This window comes from Branchiostoma floridae, chromosome 2 (assembly GCF_000003815.2).
Source record: "Branchiostoma floridae strain S238N-H82 chromosome 2, Bfl_VNyyK, whole genome shotgun sequence".
In the NCBI taxonomy this organism is placed as follows: domain Eukaryota; kingdom Metazoa; phylum Chordata; class Leptocardii; order Amphioxiformes; family Branchiostomatidae; genus Branchiostoma; species Branchiostoma floridae.
In genome coordinates, this window is record NC_049980.1 from 33,124,193 (window position 1) to 33,144,390 (window position 20,198).

The window sequence follows — 20,198 nt, forward strand, 5'->3', positions numbered from 1 at the left end:
TATAGAGGCTAATGACAAATTAGGTCCACCAAGATTGACATAAACACAGAAGTTCCCCTCCCCCATCATGTAGCCACCAGTAGGGGGTGTGTTTTGGCTACCACACTTGGCTTGTTTGGGAAATGGTGGTGTCTGGCTCAACAGCCTGGGATAACACTGCAGGATTACGCCTCTCTGGCTCAGTGACCTTTCGGGCTTTTACAGTAAATCCTGAAACTTTTGTGCTGATTTTGGTTTTGAGGTTTTTTTTTGTGGAGACTGCTTCACATCCTGTAAATGCAGAAACTTTCGCGGTGGTATAATGTTTGCGGTTTTTGCGGTGGCTTCATCACCACAAACTTAAAACCACCGCGAACATTTTTCCATGACAGTAAGAGACTACAGTGCATGGTGCTACCACGAACTTAAAAACCACTGCGAAAAGTCCCTATTCCCACTACCGCAAAACTAAATCCCCGCAAACTTAAATGCATTTACAGTATCTTATGGCACTGTAGGATCTACTTGGAGATTATGCTTCACCACGAATTCCTTACACCACAAATAAGTTTCTCTTTAAAATTTATGAAAACTGCTCTACAGAATCAACTGCGAAGATGAAGCACAGCAAAACCACTCCCTTTTACTGCTACCATGAAATGAAACTGTCACAAAAATAACCAAATGTTCAGTAGCATTTTGAAACTTTTTGTAGCGAGCCTAATGTAGCAAGTGGGTGAAGTTTTATAGTCAGAATTGACAGGCAGATTATCTTTCCAGTACCTGTTGGTTGGTTTAACAAGATTGCCATCAAGGAGGTGGATTGAATCTCCTTTGATAGATAACTAAAAAGATTATCGATAAATCTTGTTTTTTATACTTTGTAAAGTTGCTGATTTTCGTGGCAATCTTGCCTGTTACTAGTACTTAACAAAGGACATGGCTGACTGATCAAATTAGTTAAAGTAAACTGTCCATTCACGGACCAGTCATGTATGAAATTAAACCAACCAAACTACTCTTTAAATTGTACTTCTACCATAATGATTGTATTTATCAAAACACTAGACAACCTACATCAGACAAAAACAACCTTCATTGCTGAATAGACTATCTATAGGCTTTTATTGGCCACATTACCCCAACTATTGTGATTGTGGTGGAAAGTAAACTACTTAGTATACAGACCACAAAAGGAAAGGTGTACATTTTTATTTGCATCTGTAAGTGTACTACAAGTGAACAAGTTTGTTCTTCCCTCCTCCTCAAATCTCTTAATTTGTTTAGACATCATTGACTCCAAGAACAATTCTCCATTTTAAACAAGTTTCTTTATACTAGTTATAGATTGCAAACTCCTCTAAATCTATGATACTGCAGAAAAAAATAGTTCGAATGAAACAACACAATGTTTCCTCAATAACACATGTTTTTTCTTGTTGAGAGTCAGTTCCAATTGATATACATTGATCTTACACATTTACATACAAGGAAAATATTTCACCCTTAAAAAAACATTAATAAAGCTGAATGATTTTGTTGTTCCTTTTATAAGATATATCACTTGTTTTTTTTAAGGTATATCAGCATGCTACGAGGATTAACTGACCCAACAAAGGTCAGTAAATGCACCAGTTGTTTTCAAAAGGGGATGCCGGGATGAAAGGGGAAAATTAGCCGTGAGTGTCCTTTTAGAAGGGTCTCAGTCTCTGAAGGGCAGTTGAAAGGATTTACAATCACAGAACCTGCACTTCAATACACTACGCATAAGGTTCCTTCCAAAATTCCCTTCATAATTACTTAAAACCTTTCCAAGTCCAAACATCTATATTGTGATTCCAGCTTTAAGGTATTCAGACATTGGTCCTTAAGTAACAAGAGTAAGGAGATTGAAAATCAATACACAGTGAGCATGCGCGCGTGGCACGTCCCGGGTACCCCCTCCGCAGTGGTACGGCCCACTCCACCAAGGTAAACTGGGTAGGCACTCAGTGACGGGGTATCCTGTTGTTCCCGTGTTTGCCCAGGTTCCGCCCTGCAGTCCACCCTTCAACAAGCATCACACGGATGTGTGTTTGGTCCGGCCGGCCAGTGGACCTCTCCGCTAGTAGCTGTATACAGCCATCCATGTAGAACCCAGTCTATCTGGGGAACGTGCCAACGCACCGGATCTCATAAGAAAGAGATACCCTGACCGCGACCAGGTAAGCGTATAGGAATGTTTGTCTGTTATGAGCCATAGTTTTGAATCTGGTAATGCGAGAGGCTGCATCCATGCGTTGAACAAAAGGGTATTCTTCTGTCCCACAATGTGCCCGGAGCCTGGCCTGCCCAGCGGGAGAGAAAAAGAGCTACTGTACATGTATGTGCTCACCGACACACCTTCATTACTATAACTGTCTGCTGTACCCACTGTACAACCTTCAGGGCATGTCATGTTCATTTGCTGCATCCTAAGTACCTTCCCTGTGATAGTAACGTTTTGGAGGCTGTGAGGTTAACCCGCTATAATTTTGAAGGCAAGGAAAAGAGATGTATATAAAACACATTCAGTCCGACCCCTCTATTGTCATCCCTTTCTCCACAGCTGTTTTCTATGCTTTGATCGCAAAAATATTCATTTGCTAAATCCCTGGCTGAATCTGACATGTAACATTAAGTATCTTCCCAGTGGTACATTTTGTAGAAACGTTTTGGAGGCTGTGAGACTATAATTTTGAAGGAAAGGAGATGCATACAACACATTCAGTCCGATCCCTCTATTGTCATTCCCTTCACCCACACCTATTTTCTATGCTTTGATCACAAAATTGTTCATTTGCAGAATCATAAATATCTTACCATTCGTAGAAATTACATTTTGGAGGCTGTGAGGTTATAATTTTGAAGGCAAGGAAAAGAGATGCATAAAACACAGTCAGTCTCCTTCTATCATCATTCCCTAACCCCCAGCTGCTGTTTTATATGCTTTCATCACAAAAGATTTTCTTTCTGCATGAAATTTTTACCAACCAGGGATAGAATCGACCTGGGTTATTACGGCAGAGTGGGAGTATGGATATTGATGGTAAAATCAATGTGCCGACATCTCCCCCATGTAAACTGACTCCCCGAAAAAGTGGCATCAAAATGACGAAGTGCGAATCCAATTCCCGTCATCGTGAAAGGTATATACTGTCTGTGAGTGGCAATTACTGGGCTTAACTGTCCCATCACAAACAATTTACGATCCAGGTGTTAGCCAGATTAATACTGCCACTCTAGCTGTCATTAGACGGACTCTTTATTGCTGACGATTCACTCCTGTCACCAAGTGGGAACGCTGTCCAATTTCGCTTGTCAGAAGAAATAAAACCAAATTGCTGTATATAGTCCCCAAACCTAATGATTTGTGATGTGACTATATCATTACCTAATCACTACTGTCTTAAGCACTGCCTTTTGAAGTGCTGGAATTTAAAAAAAATTCTAAATGTCATGTAAGGTCACACCAATTTATCTATTTGGTCCTCAGATATTTTAAGGTGAAAATATAGCAATAAAAAAGCATAAAAGTAGAGGGCAGGGAGGAAAACTTGAATATGACTGTAATTTTTCTCTCAATAAAACTGGGTGCACCTAAGCATAAACCTGGTCCTCATGCTTTGTTTTCATTATGGTCTTCCAGTTAAGCATACTAAACAGATCCCAAAACCAACAAATTCAATTGTTGTGGCCTAAAAAGACATCACAGGGAAGACGGCCTCTAAAAGGAAATTAATCCATCATTCATTACGTGAGCAGCAGTAGTTTTAATTTGATGTGATGCTCCTTTTGGGACCGATGAAAACAGGACGAGCACTGGCCGAGGATAGTCTCTGCCAGACTGACTATGCTGACCGTTATAGGGAGAATAATTTGCCAGGGGAGTTTTGCTACTAGAACATTTGGCCAGCTGTAAAGCCAGAGGAGGGGATAAAATAACGGCAGCATGGACTGACTCCCCTGGCCAATTTTCTGTGTTTTGCCAAATTCTACGATCCCACTAGGAAGGCCTGAGAAATACCTGTCATCCTGACTTCTAAAACCATGTCCTACCAATATTTGGCTGTGGATAGTAAGACTGACTACACTGACTGTTATAGGGAGAATAATTTGCCAGAGGAGTTTTGCTACTAGACACAGGCAGTCAGAGCAGCGGTGCAAATCACCAGCCTTTAGCTACGCCTGGCCTTGACTCCTGCCTCCCCTTATTGATCGTGCTACAGGTTCAGGGTTTGGGTGCTTTGTGCATCGACCCATTTGTGGAACCATCCTGCCTTCATGGCGCCGCGTTCCTCCATAATTTACAAGCATCATCATCAAGGATAGAGATGCTGAGTATTTTTTGTGTGTAACCCATAATTGGAGCTAATTTTTTACCGTTACACCTAGATATTTACGCAGGGTTAACGTGACATACTAGTATTACGTAAATTACACTAATGCACACTACCATCCAGTATTTTTCTTGACATTTAGGTGTCAGAAAAAATCGTGAAACCATCAACTTTGCTTCATTACTTGTGTTTTTAAACACAAGTAATGAAAAATATTTTGAAGTCAGCTATAGAATTTCAGATTGAAGCTCTGAAGAGAGGCAGCAAGGTCATAATGAAATATAAGGTACTGTTGACATCCAACTGTAGACTATGTTGTGCCTCCAAATTTTTCCTGTACACCTAAAATCTTTCAGGTTATGTGCACCAGTACAAGCATTCCCCAAAATATGAATTTGAGTCCTGATTCTTGCGAACCAACCATGAATCCATCGGTAACGTCTGACGTCAAACGAAAATTTGGCACCTCAACTCACATCCTCTTGTGCAGTTATTCGTTCAATGGTTGCACATTTCTCTAAGGACTATTAACCACACCTAGCCGAGGGTATAATGGCACTCCTGAGCACACCTTACCTGCATTTAATGACTTCAGCCTTAATAAGAATCTCCGCTAAGCTGCTAACATATCTGCACTTTGCTGAACGTCAGTGTTAGTTTGAGTGAACACTTATGATAAAATCCTAGGTACATGTAAGTGATGCTGAAGAAGTAATCTCCGAATCTTTAATATCCCGTTGTGGAGACTGAATCATCTTTAGGTGAATGAAAGCATATACATTTGCCCAACCAAGCTAAGTGAAGGCTACAACAAAGACAAAACAAACATGTAAAATATCCTGATGAAGGTTAGAAATCCAGGTAATAAGATACGCCCAAAAGCAGGTACTTAAGTAACTGGACATAATTTTGGAAATGGTAAAAAAAAAGTGACCATTTCCAAAATCATATCCAGTTGCTTGAGTAACTCCTTTTTCAGTTTTTGGCATACATGATCTAGTCTAGCATAAAGGTTTATCTTCTTCTTATGGGTTTAGCAAAATACTTTGTGATAAAAGACAATAAAACTTTGTTAAGAAGAAATTGAGATTCTGAATATCTCTATCTATCTAGAATCATTCACTTAATGTAATCTCTATAAAAAAAGAATGCTGGGTGTGAGTTCTAACATGCCAGACTCATTTTAGTAGCCATTATGCTGCATCCGCCTATTATATCTTTCATTTCATCTGGGTGGATATTCTGAATAGGCTCATAATATCTTCCTTTCCCTGCCCTTATAAGTAGATAGCCATGATGTTATATGATACGAATACCCGTAAAAAGCGACCGTACGCTGATACATGTGACGGATTGCACATTCAGAAGTTAAATTCGCCCCGTCATGCTTGGGTGCTTTACTCTGGATTGGACATGAATGGGCTAATAAAACACACTTGCTATTTTTGACGTACTGATGCGAATGTGCCCGACGCTCTCGGATCGTATATCCATGAAAATGGGCTTGCCTCCTTCAAGCACTCTCTGGTACTTGAGGTACCAGTAAGGTGGTTGCACAAGGATTATATCGATATCTAGCACTAGATTTTATCCTGTATACTAGACTGAGGTAGGCCACAATTTGGTACAACTAATCTAATGATCGTCTAAAGAAGGTCGAATTAGTGTAAGAAAGTAAGAAAGGCACGCTAATGTTATCTTCCATCACGCATGATTTGTCTTCATTATACGTTCTGAAGTGGCACAAAACCCCTTCACACATAAATATTGATTTTTTTTCAAGCCTTCACAATTGGTGTCACTGTGAAAAATTAGACCTAGCTTGAGCTGGAGATCTCTGCAATCATTCCAAGTCTAACACACATATTTTTCTATCATTAAAAGCTTGCAAGAATCGTTTTATATTAATGAAAAACTATTATTTTGCCATTAGGGTGACACAAAAATAATCGTCATCCCTCTTTTAGGACACATGAAAGTTGTGCGGGATTTCTCAAACCATTTTCACCAACGAAATATGATAAAATTTACTTTGCTCCCTATTCATACATCTGAATCAAGAACCCAAGAACCTGCTAATAAGGATAGAGAGGGCTCCTTTTCTCCTCAGGTGTCCTTGCACCTTTAACACTGGCCTTTTGACATTTGCATAGACTTACTGGTCTATAACATGGCCACACTAGGGTCAGGTAAGGTGGCAGGATTCAAATCTACCATGGGCTCTGTCCGACAATCTGTATCTTGTTACAGCAATTTGAATTTTGATAGCCTGTCCACGGTGGATGATAAATAGACTTTACTAAAATTGAGAGAAATCTGCTTGGAATTGTCCAGAATAAACCTGAAAATGACATTCTGTATTGTCGATTAGATAGTAAAACCTGCACGGGGTTGACATGCATTCCATCGTAGTGGAATGGAGCTTAGGCACGATCTCCACACAGTTTTTCCCGATATCGGCGAGCCTACAACATGTCGCCGACAGCTTTTTTTCATCGTCTAGATGGAACTACTATATCGCCATTACGATATCAGGAAAATTTCTCCCGAAAGGTCCGGACCATTCGTACGATACCTTACCCATAGCTTAGCAGGGGTCTCCGACAGCTTCGCACGCATGTAGATGCTTCCCGACTTCGGGAAGGCTCATTAGCATATAACGCCACTTGGAAAATCGCGCTATATGTTTATGACTGCAAGCACCATGGGTGTCCGGCCCCCTACGTTCTAGATCCCTCCCGACATCTCCTCAGATATCGGTAAAAACTGTGTGTAGATTGGGCCTTATTTTGTGGGGAATGAGAAGGTAATAAAAAGTCAGACAGGCTTGGTCATGCGTGCAGGGCAGACGCCGCTTTCATGAAGCCGTAACAGACCATTTCTCACGGCCCCTCAGGAACGAGTCAGACAATTGGTCCATCGATCGACGGACGGTTTTATAGATGGAGGAATTTTGATGAAGAGGATGTCCAGCATCCTCTGCAGATATGCTATAAAATTATAAGGACCTGTTATTTACCTAAATGGCATATAATCTAGATCTGATACATATAGACTTAGTAATAAAACAGATTGGAAGTAGATTAAGTCATTGGATAAATTCAGCTGCCTCATCACTTTTAACAGGTGAGATAGGCTATGAGCTCAAGGATCACTTGGCTGTGATTTTTTTTTAATCATGGCGCATCAGTTTTAATTTTACAATCATGTATACTTTGCCGCCTCCTTACATAGTCTTCTTTATGGATGCAGCCACCAAGAAACCAAAGAGAATATACTAAGTATATAGAATACAACACGGTGTAATACGCATCACCCGAGGTTCCAGTCCGACTGTGGGTAGGATTGCATATTACCCGTTATATGCCAAAACAGCTTGATTCATAGAGCCTGCAAAGGGTTCATATTGGGTTCATCAAATCACCTGCTGGGCTTTTAGGTACAACTGTACACTGTATGTTATGCCGGCACAGCATAAAGTGATTGGCAATTACATTAACTATGGCAAAGTGTGGGCATATGACCATATGCTAGTCTGTAACAGAGTAGAGTCCATTCCAACTTCCCTGTCAGAGTTTATATTTGCAATATTTTAATTTACTTTCAAATGATCATAAACTGTTATGAATATTCATAGATATTTGAAAAAAAGGTAAATATATGTACCATATTATATCAGAAATTGTTTTGATATTCCCCAAAGTACCATGTTTGAAAAATTGTTTGGTGATTTTCAAACATTTATGTTGACCACCAAAAACAATCGTTTTTAGAAAAAAAGTTTGAAATCTAAGCTATCTGAATGGTAGAACCAATACTAATGCCTCATTAGCTATAGATTTCATACACTTAAAAGAAAAACCACAATGTAACATTACATGCCTGTGAGGGGCACAATAAATACATGTACTAGAAAAAAAATATACTGATACTATCTGAGGTTGTTTTTGCATGCATTTCTTATTCATTTCCCAGAGGACAACATGAAGGAAGCTTGAGAACGATTAATTCAATTTACAACTGGGAATATTCTTTGTGCATACAAAGTCCTCAGCAACAACTTATTCCGTGCAATTATTCATATAGAAAAGTGGGTCTGGATACCCTCTTACACAGAGCATAATCAGCTGTTTTAATTCAAACCCAGACTCCTCATGCATGGATTTAGCATTAAGTAAAGCTTGTCTGCTGAATTAAAGTAGCCACTGCCTTCCTGAGTTTAGCATAGAGCATTAACAGTATATACGTCCCATGCAAGAAGCCTATATTCTGAACCATTCATTAGAAATACAGCAACTTGAAGGTAATACATACAGTAATAGGGGTCACCTTGTATAGTTACTGCACTGAATAATTGTTTCAACCATGAACTTAAAATACCACGAAAACCTCCTCCTGCCTTCGACCGCAAAATGATTCCAGTGCAAAAGTAAAATGAATTTTACAGTTATTCATCTTCAACTGCCAATCTCCAAGGGGAGCTGTTCCCTGAATCGTAGGGAGGACTTAATCAGGAAAGGTGAATTCCATGGTTAGCCGAGGGAATACAGGCGGGGTAAATAAATGGTTTTTAAGGGTCATCGCCTGTCACTTACAGCTACCACACAAATAGTGTCACCACACAACATGTTAATGTGGTCAATGCTAAAAAGCTTTTTTTTAAGACTAAGAGCTTCGAAATGGATTAACTTAAAGATGGTAGTACTTTTCGAAAGAGTTTTTAGAGACTTCTACAGAGACTTTTACACTCTAGGTGTTCATTCTAGTGTGTACTAGTAGAGACAGTGAAACAAAGAATGGATAGCATTGGATACTGGTACGGACTATCATTGTCATAATAACTGTGTAGACAACTGTATCTTTCTATCACTTGCTGTGTTGATAGCAGGCTATCAAACTTGTAGTAGCCCTTGTGTTAAATTCGTTACATTAGTTTACAACATAATACTATATATAGATACACTTGTTAAGAATACTAAAAGCACACTGAAAGGACTTGTTTTCCACTTAATATGCTTGACCAGGACCCAATTGTGCATGTAGATACAATTATTGAGATTTGCAATATTTTTCTATTCTGTATGCAGATGCATTGTAAAAGATAATGAATTTGCTCCAGTGGTAATTGGCTAAGTGGGTCTGCATGGGGATGGGGCTTGATACCCTGATACAGTCCAAGTGGACAGATTAGAGACAAAAGAGATACATGTCACTGACTACTGGTACCTGTCATATTTTCGGAAAAATCTTTAATATCTTATGATAAAAATTACATGACTGGGACTTACATAGTTTTTCAGATGGATTATTTCAAAAGAAAGGGGGTATTTTTAGCCTTCCAGTAGAGCACAATGGAACTTTGATAGCTCCCATGCCCATCATTATCTCAATTAAGTATAAAGAATACCAATACTAGTAATTATCACAATGATAGTCCATACCTGTATTCAATTCTACTACAAAGAACATCAATAGCATACACATAGCCCTTAATGAGGTTGGATTACTGATTATATGTGATCAGTAGCACTTTATTTGGCTCCAGGTTTACACTTTGATTGGACAGCCTTTCAAAGGGATCTCTCCAAGCAGATATTGAGAGGGAAGATTAATAATGATTTTCAATTGCTCAGTTTTGCAATGCAAAAATATGTGTCAGCAAAAATGGGACTGTTAAAAGACACTATAATGATGATCCAGTGCCTGGATATTAGAAGAGAGGTGGTGCAGCTTGCATTAAAGGAGCATTTAAAGAGGAAAATATTATCAAGTTTCATACTAGACAGCTTGGTTCGGTGGCATCAAATGACCGAATGGCAATGGCTAGTGGACGCAAGATTGAGAGGTCACAGGTTCAATTCCTGACACACCTAACTAGCCGCTGTGTCCTTGGGAAAGGCACTTTACACAAATTTCTTCACTCCACCCAGCTGTGAAATGGGTACATGACTTCCCTTGGCAAAGTAAAAGGTGATGGAAGGAGAGGGATGGGCTCCGCCTCCCAACACTATGTCCTAGACACAGTGGATACCCACTACCCTGAATACAGGCTCAAAAAGGATATGGGTCTACCTTTACCCATCGGAGCTTTATTTACACATTATGCAGTCTGTCCTTGATCAGAGTCAATAGTCAGAGTCTAGAATTATGACTTTTTACTAGTTTTTGGATAAAAAATTGTATTATGATTTATATACTATTAGACTAATTTTGCGAAGGCAACGCAGCCACCTACATGTACATCCCCTTATTCATTACACATCCTCCTTACATCCCCGCTGTTTGACTGCCCTCCTTTCCATGTGCAATATGTTTTAGTCAGGATTATCTGCAGACGCGATGTGACCTGCATGCTGCCCGCTTTCATGCACTACAGCAGGTTTTATTGGCTAGCCTGTAACAAAGTGCCCCTCAACGTGATTTATTTTCCTCTCATAGAGAATACCTGCCGGCAAATCCATACCAGCGATAACTGCTAATTTAGAAGCTACCTCCTTGGAATCTGGGGTACAATATAGGACAATATGCCTAACAGTTAAATATTAAAAATTCCAACATTAATTGTAAAAGCAAATTTTCGGCCCATATTACATATTTTTTCTAAGGTTCATTACTCAGACTCATAAAAATGCTTGTCCTTAAGAAGTAGAAGATGTCATAAAAATATTGTATATTGTACCTTTTACCATTACTGTGCAATGAAATTTATTAGTCCTAGGAGTATCCAGCATTCTATTCTCAATATTGAACAAAATGAGCAGATTTGTCTCACAGAAACCTTTGCACCCCAACTCCATGGAGGGACATATCATTTGTTGTTTGATTGTGTTGTAGAGCTGCGACTACAAAACTAATAAAATACCAATCATGCACCGTCATTTGCACTTGAGTGACACAGTGTGTAGAGGGCAAAATTGCTCATACAAATCTATATCAAATAAATTACAGTACAGTACTGTACATGGACACATTAGTTTTTGAGAAATATTGATCACATTCATTTAATATTTTGTTGCTTAACACTTGTCAGTGTTGAATACATGTACTTCTATGCAACATTGATAGTTTTTTTTATAGTTATAATATTCCAGTATCAGTTGTTATTGTGAGTCAACCTCTCCCAAAGCCATTATGCAGTACAGCGAAATTCATAAACAGAAAGCACTAAGTCTTGTCTTACAAGGATCAACTGCAGAGCCACGGCAAACTGCCGACTCATCGGTATTTGCCTACAATGCATAAACCATTAAGAAGTACAGCAAAATTCATAAACAGAAACCACTTGTCTTACAAGGATTGCGGCAAACTGCCAACTCATCGGTATTCACCCCCATGCCTGCCGGCCTATAGCAAAGCTCCAGACCATTTCTACGTAGTACTAGAGGCTCTGTGGAAGATTGGCCGCAATTGGAACAACCTATTGCTGTGCCAGCAGGCACTTTGGAAATGAGATGTGTTTCAAGCTGAGGCTTGATATGGGAACCTAGCTAAGCTAGACTAGAGGGTCTACACTCGAGATGTGTAACGAGATATTTTAATTCACCGTTAATCGTAAACTTAATGATGCAACTATAAGAAGCCTGTGTGATACGGAAAAATATCACCCAGTCCGCGAGCACCTGTATGGGATGTTATTGCAGCCCAGGTATGACATAAATCACAGTATAAACTGAACTTTGCTGATGTAATAACTCAGTAGAGTAAGACTATTATCATAGTAGTAGTAATGGCCTGCTCGCTCTAATTCAATGTGGTGAAGTATTGTCATTAAACTCTTTGTGAAGTGTAACTGATAAAATTCTGATTGTATATAGTTCATTTATTGGTTACCCTAAATTCATCGTAATTGACAAATTATGCCAGATAGCAATTACTGAAGCAACTGGATATGAGTTTGGAAATGGTCAGATGTATCAGATAACATCCGTTATCTTTCATCAGTGTTTTGGCAGTGACACTGACGAAAGATAACGGATGTTATCTGAGACGTCTAATGGTTACCCAATTCATATCTATAGTGGCTTGGATGATTTCTATTTGGCGTATCTTATTACCTGAATGTCTAACCTTCATTAACGTAATTGTCAAATTATTCGGATCACGATAATGAATGCCAGACTGCCCAGAAGTCACGATGAAGCGCTCAGTTACATAGTCTATGTACGTTGGTGTTCGCTGACTAGTTTTGCCAGACACCCCATGAACAAATGCAAAGGAACAAATCCAATAAAACTCTTCCAAAAACCTTTTGCAAGAACAGGTTAATTTACTATTAAGTTGGCCCCCCTGAATTCAATCCGTCATTGGTCCTATTGAATTTATAGTAAAGCATTGTCAGGATCCCCCCCCCCCATATAGACCCTTCAATTTATAGCTAAGCATTGCCAGGAACCCCCCCATGTCAACCCTCCAATTAGACAGCCTGTCGTATGGAGAAAACTATCCCATTAACATCATTGGTCATATTGAATTTATAGTAAAATAGTAAAGCATTGTCAGGATCCCCCCATATAGACCCTTCAATTTATAGCTAAGCATTGCCAGGAACCCCCCCATGTCAACCCTCCAATTAGACAGCCTGTCGTATGGAGAAAACTATCTCATTAACGTCATTGGTCATATTGAATTTATAGCAAAGCATTGTCAGGATCCCCCCCCCCCCCCATATAGACCCTCCAATATTAAGTCCAATGTATAGCTAAGCATTGCCAGGATCCCCCCATGTAGACCCTCCAATTAGGCAGCCATTTGTATGGAGAAAACTATCTATCTCATCAACGGAAACATTCGTTAGGCCCTACAGATTGTATCTCTCACCCATCCCCCAGTATCATAGTCTGCATGAAGTATCTTGCAATCTATACCTTTTAAGGTAATTGCAACTTTCTGCCACATTGCAAATTCATGCACGTACAAAAGCTATAATGGAATTCTTGAAGGGTACTAATACAATATCAATGTGAATAAGGTTTTCATAATATGATATTCAATATACATTGCATCTACATTTGTATAGAAAAGCTGCATGTAGTGACAGCAAATAAATGTATAAAAGCTATGATGCTGTTCTTCATTTAAAGGGTAAAAATATAATGTGAAAAAGGTCGTCATGAATATGATTTACAATGAATGTACATCAAATACGTAGAGATATTAATGTGTACATTAAGCAATATTCAATGTTTACATAAGCTATATCCATCTCATAAACTATCCATAGTGTATGTTGTCATACGGTATGTCTTTGGCTGTGTAATCTGCTATATACATACAGGATTTTTAAAAGTATTTGTTCAAAACATTACAGACCTGCTGTTTTTCCATTCATCAACTAATGACACTGTTGTTCTTTTCCACAACCACCATAAACAGTTAAACCTAGCAGGTGCATTAAAGAAAATCTTGTTCTGATTTATGTGTTTTCATCCGTGTTCAAGGTGAACTGATCGCACATTCCAGTCAACACCTAAAGATTAAAAATCTGCTGTTTTTCTATTCGTCATCTAGCTGATAATAATGTTGTTCTTTTCCACAACCACCGTAAACAGATAAACTTAGCAAGTGCATTACTTCTCATGATTTGTGTGTTTTCATCCGTGTTCAAGGCGAACTTATCGCACATTCCAGTCAGAACCTGTAGTTCCGTGCCGTAGGGGCAGCCAGTGAGACTACAGGCTCATGTCCTGATATCAGTGTGGTTTGATCTTGCTGTAATTGCTGTGACTTCCCAGCCAACCTCAATTTTCCAGCGGGCACTGGGCTGGAAAAGCCTGACATTTTGCGAAAACCTCATGTCAAATGGATTCTATGTAGATAATTGAGTCCAACAGTCTGTATTCATTCATTCTCTTCTCTTCTGAAGAATAGTAAGCTGGTGTAACGGGTAGTACTGCCCGCTAAGCTGTTTTATCTTGGTCTAGGAGAATAATTTTTAATATCATGCCCGTAGCCAGGGGGGGTTCGGGGGGTTCGGAAGAACCCCCCCACTCGCTCAAAAGGTCCGCTTTTTCAGGATCGAAGGTCCACTTTTTCATGTCCAAGATTTTTTTTCAAAGGCATGAATGATTTGCATTTTTCCTTGATAAACATTTCAGCCAATCGTAGTAAGTCTATCAGCAAAATTTGCCCCAGAAAGTGCAGGAAATGGCTTTTCAGAGGGTCCAGATTTCAAAATTTCCCGGACCTCCATTGCGACGCCTCACGCCTTTGGTATCGGACATGGTAAAAATATGTCGAGGGAGTTGGCCTCAAAGCCTTGTCCTTTAATAGAAATTCCATTCAACTTCGCAAAGCATTTTTGACGGTTAAAATGCAGGAAATGGCGTTTCAGAGGGTCAAAATTTCATTTTTTCCGGGGGAGCATGCCCCCGGACCCCCCTAGGTACCTCACGCCTTCGGCGTGAGTCTCGCGCCTGCGGCGCTCGATGGTCCCACATTTATACTAAAAAGAACCCCCCCAACCGAAATCCTGGCTACGGGCATGAATATTAGACATGACCTGTGTGAGCAAATCAAGATTATATTGTACTGCGATCAGCAAAAAAGAATGCTACCTTCTCTTTGTTGCCTAGCTCCATACGATAAACACCTTCTTTCCCATTGTAATGCAAAATTAAGTTCTCTACAAAAAAAATACATTTTTGCACTAACTATTTTTTCCGTGTGGAAGGGCTAACTGAAAACTATATTGAATTTACCATTTTAGCTTATCATCCTTATAGAGCCTAAAGACTGGTCGTAACAATGTCAGGAATAACGTTAAATGCAGCTGATGGTACAGTATCACTCCAATGGTGTTCAGTAAGGCCAGCTAAGTGGTTCAGAATCATGCACACTAGGATAAATATAAACAGGTCCTACATACATAACGTTACAAGTAATAACTGCATTTACTGTACAAAATTTCTCAATAAAATAGGCTCAGAGAAGTCCCCACCAATATTTTCTAATTGAAACCCTCCATCATAATAAAGCCTGCCATCCATTCCTGTAGGACACAGTGACCTGATTAGAGGATACAACTCTACATTCATACAAATCAGGGCTCGAAATCCTGTGCATAGCAAAATTATTCACTTTTGGGGAACCATACACTTGATTTTTGACTACGGGTGCACCAGTACTGTACCAAGGTTTTTTTGTATGCATGAAGAGGTACTATTGAACAGTGGTACATGTGCATATACAGCATATTCTTGAAATTTGAGTTTCATGAAATATAAAAAAAACTTCTTGTATTTCTTGTTTAAAATTCTAAAGTATATAAACTCTGAAGTGGGACAGTAGTGTTTGTAACTAGGTTTGCTGACAAGATTTTATGTTGTTTGCACCCCAATTTTTCCGTGCACCTGAATAATGAATACTACTACTATACTACATGACTGTGTACTACATGTACTACCTACATGTAAAATGTTAGGTTTGGTATACCAAATCACATATTCCCAACAAATTAAATGAATTTTGAGCCCTGTAAATTCACAGGAGACCTCTCCGTACTGATTCTGGTGATTGGTATACAATCCACAGATCCGAGCAATCTGCATAATCTTATTCGTCCTTCCCTGTACAGATAATGCTACAGTCTTGGTGTCACCTGGGGGGACAATGTAGTGGAATTTATGAATAACAGAATGCAGCGATGCCGTGTTGGATCGGACATGGTGATTTTAAGGTCTGCATGATACTTGTCTGTTGCCTATGACCAGGTTGATGAAGTGTATCAAGGAGGTTAAAAAGGGACAGCAGTCCTTTCTATTTTAACCTCCTGGATTGTACTCAACAGCATCTGATTCAGAAACAGCCTTTACGTCATTTGTATTCTGATAACACAAACCTCACCATTTACAAGCAGGAGGGAGGGTTGTTCTTCGTAACCGGTAACCAACCCATTTGTCTCATTGCAAGACTACTTGCTGTGCAGGTTATCCCTTGGATGCTCATCATTTCCTTTGACTTTGACACCGTGACCGTGTCTTACATGAACTCTGCAGTCATGTTTGAAAAATCAATTCTCAACATCCCCTTATTTGTCCTTGCAGGTCTCTGAGGCATCCAGCGGAAGCTGTCTGACATTTGAAGGGAGAGAGAGGGTCGCCATGGGTTACCCGAGGATCACCCTGTTGCTGTTGGTTGCAGCAGCCAAAGCTGTGACCGCCTGCCCTAGCGGCTGCACCTGTGACGAAGTCACTGTCATCTGTAACGAAAAAGGCCTGACGAAGGTCCCCACCGGAATACCGTCAGCCACCACCTACCTGAACTTGGGCAACAACAGAATCAAGAAGATCGAAGCGTCGGACTTCCGAAACCTGAATAACCTCCAGCACCTGTACCTGGACTCGAATGACATCACTCAGATTGACCCCGAGGCATTCCGCGGCCTGTCCAGGCTGACCACCTTACAGCTGATGAACAACGGCCTCATCACGGTGTCCCAGCGCCTGTTTGACCACACGCCCTCGCTCCGAACGGTGTCGCTAAAGGGCAACCCCTGGAGCTGTGACTGCCGCATACGCTGGCTGTGGGAGTGGGTGTACTCGCGACAGGACCCGGACGCACCCGAGATGCCGCAGTGCGACTATCCGTACGACCTGGACGGATTTTACTGGGACCAGCTGACTGCCGACAACTTCACGTGCGACGGAACCGAAGTCGACCCTTCCGACAACGGAGGAACAGACAAGGACAGCTCCTCCGGTACCTTTCCCTTTCTGTTGCCGGTCATCCTCGGCTCGTGTCTCGGCTTTGCCGTGCTGATGATCCTCACCCTTGTCCTTGTGATCTGCTTGAGGAAAAAGCGCGCTCCCACCCCGCCTGAGCAGAGAAATGATTTGACTATCGCCAACAAGCATGCTGGGGACAGTCCGGTCAAAAAGGTCCATGCGAACGGTAAAGTCAAGGGTGGGAAGCACAAGGACAAGAAGAAGGATAAGGAGATAAGGAAATCTTCGGAGGAGTTACACGTGACCACGAGGTCACTCGATAGCAACGAGGAGACGGTGTCCGGCAAGTCTCCGAGAGACAAAGACTCTGCTCTGAACGGCGAGGGGCCGCCGTCACACTACAACCAGCAAAACTACTGCGGGCGTCCGGACTGTAAGATCTGGTTCACTGAGCACGTCCACCTAGACGAAGGCGAAGGGACAACGCAGCAGCAGCAACCTGCCGAACAGAAGCAGCGCGTGAGCCCGCGGCCAAAGAGTGAGGCGTACTACGTGAACCTCAAACCCGCGTCACCCTCGGAGCCATTCCTTCCCATGACGGACGCCGACGTCACGGTTGCCGGCGACGACGCCATGCCGATGAAGAGACTCGACGTGAAGAACCTTCACTTCCCCACCTTGAACTACTACCCTCCGACCAATAACGGCGTTCCACAGGACAAAACGGTGAACCCCGGGTCGCACGCCGCGGGCCCCGAGGGGCACGCCTACCAACCGCTTCTAAAAGCGGGGGGAAATCCCGACTACCAGCATCTCGTAAGAGAGCAGGCCAGAAGACAGAACATGAGCAGAATGAAGCAGGCTCCCCGCGTCGACGTCCGGAAAGTGGACTCCGGCTTGCGGGGCGACCCGTACCAAGGCCACTACCAGCAAGGCGCGCGGCCGAAGGATGCTGGGAGAGGGTACGAGCAGCTGCAGAGTAGCATGAACAGTGGGTACTCCAGCAGAGGCAGTATGGATAGATTGGGGGGCATCAATGTACAGACGACTTTATAAATACTAAGGACCCCTTTCCGCTAGACAAGCCCCCTTTCGCTAGACGGCAATTGCTGAGTGACCATTGAGCAACAAAAATTGAATTTGTGTTACCCTTGATTCCATATGGAATTTTCTCCAAAATCTAAGTATGATTCCATGTGGAATTTTCTCCAAAATATAAGTATGATTTCAAAGATACATGAATAAAGAGACTCTTTTTACACAACCGTTTTCACGGAAAAACATTTCTTATGAAATGGACAAATCTTTGGTCGCTCATCAGTTGCAACCTCCAGTGAAAAGGTGTGTATTAAAGAACTACGTATGTGTGTGTGTGTGTGGAAAGTATCACAAAGGGTTGCTTTTTTATCTGACAGTGTGTAAAGTATTCTAAACTCTACAAGATGCCAAACCTTTTACCTCAATGTTTGTGTTATTTATTGGCAGATACAGATATTATATAATGTGAGATACATTCCGCATTACTTTTCTGCAGATTGTGTTGATTTCAATTGTTGGTTAGCAATTACTAGGTAAACTATGAACTCTTGGTGCTTTCATTGAATGTTTGATATCAAATGTACCATCTAATTACGAGTAATGTTCCGGGCTGTGTCCAGGATTAAGATTTTACCATCATGGTCAATATTGACCGAAAGACTGTCTTTAGGACCTTTCTTGTCAGTATGGACAAAAGTCTCACCCTGTCCATTAAAAACATTTGAGCTTTTAAGACAAGAAATTAATGAAAATGTATTTTTGTAAGCTCAAAATTACAGACTTAAATAACAACGAAAATTGGTCTTCCAAACAATGAGTGAGACAAAAAAATTCTAAGCTGTAGACAGCCCTTGTGTAATGTTGCTATCAGTGCAGCAGGCATAAATCCATCCAATAGTCTAGCTGTGGTGCGAGTTGACACAGCCTTGTCTCTTAGCATTTCTTAGCAGTTTGAACAGCCATTCCACACCCTGGTAGGAACCCGGATCAAATCGTGGTTTGGCATGTGCCATCATGCTGTCTCAACTCGGGATGAAGAATGTTGCTGTAAATACTCGTCCACTAGTCAGAGAGAACTGGATGCACAGATGTCCCCAAGACAACCCCTCTGACTCAGGATTCGGCCACACCAGTACCCAGTATACCATGATATTGCAGTCAAACCTGTACAAGTGACCATGATGATTCTCTACTACATAAGGACCACCTGGCCATTGATATTACAGTTAAACCTGTACATTAGTGACCACCTCTACGTAGGGAACATCTGGATAGAGTGACAACTTTTTTGGTGGTCCCTCAAATAATTTTCCGATTGACACAAGCATCACGAATCCTGTCTATGGTGACCACCTGCGCACATAGACCAGATGTTATCGGCCCCCTTAGTGGTCTTCCTGGGCAGGTTTGACTGTATTCTAAAGTCCCATTTTGTTGTCTAATGTACCTCTATCAAATAGCGTTCAGTACGCCTTTACTCGTTGTTCTGACTTTCATCGTACTGAGCATGTTTGACAGATTTAACAGTTTGTATGTACTTTCAGTATGTTGTTACGGTGGCCTTGGGTAGGAGGGGAATTCTGAGGGATATTTGTCAAGACTGGCATCCAGGTTTCAACCATGATGATTTAACTGTTGCTACCCATCTGAGTGTTGGTATCGAGTGAGTGAGTTTTAATGTTAAACCATTGTACCTTAAAGAAATTCTAATGAACTTTCAATTTGAGAAATGAGCCAAACATAGAGCAGAACAACGACTCGACTGTATTTCAAATACAGTATCTTGTTTGTAACAAAGTATTCTATGACATGATATGATGTATATATATACAAAATATAAATAAATAGAGAGAGAGAGGACGAGAATAACAGAGAATATGTGGGAGGTGAAACCATGCGTTGCCTACTGTTTTCCACCAGTTTTCCACTGTACTATTTGATGACTGTTGCCATTCTGATACTTGTAAAAAAAGTGTGGGAATAAACTTTAAGGTTGTGTGTTCCTGTGAAAAAAGTTTGTGTGTCATAATAAGTTCTAAAAGTGAGGTGTTCACTAGTTGCAAGGGAGAGAAAATATAGGGACAAAGTCAAGAGATGGTCATGTGGTCAGGGTTGATTAGAATCTAAAAAAGGTTCTTGGTTTGAATCCCTAGCAGTCCAA

General features: G+C 40.9%; 2 protein-coding genes across 2 annotated transcripts in view; one reads left to right on the forward strand and one right to left on the reverse strand.

The window, feature by feature from the left end:
• The window catches only part of LOC118409197 (probable E3 ubiquitin-protein ligase HERC1), a 241,474-nt gene that overhangs the window by 97,398 nt on the left and 123,878 nt on the right, over positions 1-20,198 (reverse strand). The gene's annotated exons all lie outside the window — the stretch shown is intronic.
• On the forward strand, positions 1,902-18,262 carry LOC118409479. Its single transcript, XM_035810522.1, has 2 exons — positions 1,902-2,183; positions 16,379-18,262. The coding sequence occupies exon 2, from the start codon at positions 16,436-16,438 to the stop codon at positions 18,053-18,055; it is 1,620 nt and encodes a 539-aa protein (XP_035666415.1). The 5' UTR covers positions 1,902-2,183; positions 16,379-16,435; the 3' UTR covers positions 18,056-18,262.

Excerpts from the sequence above, each read along its gene's own strand:
- LOC118409479 (XM_035810522.1), top strand. The coding sequence starts at position 16,436 with ATGGGTTACCCGAGGATCACCCTGTTGCTGTTGGTTGCAGCAGCCAAA.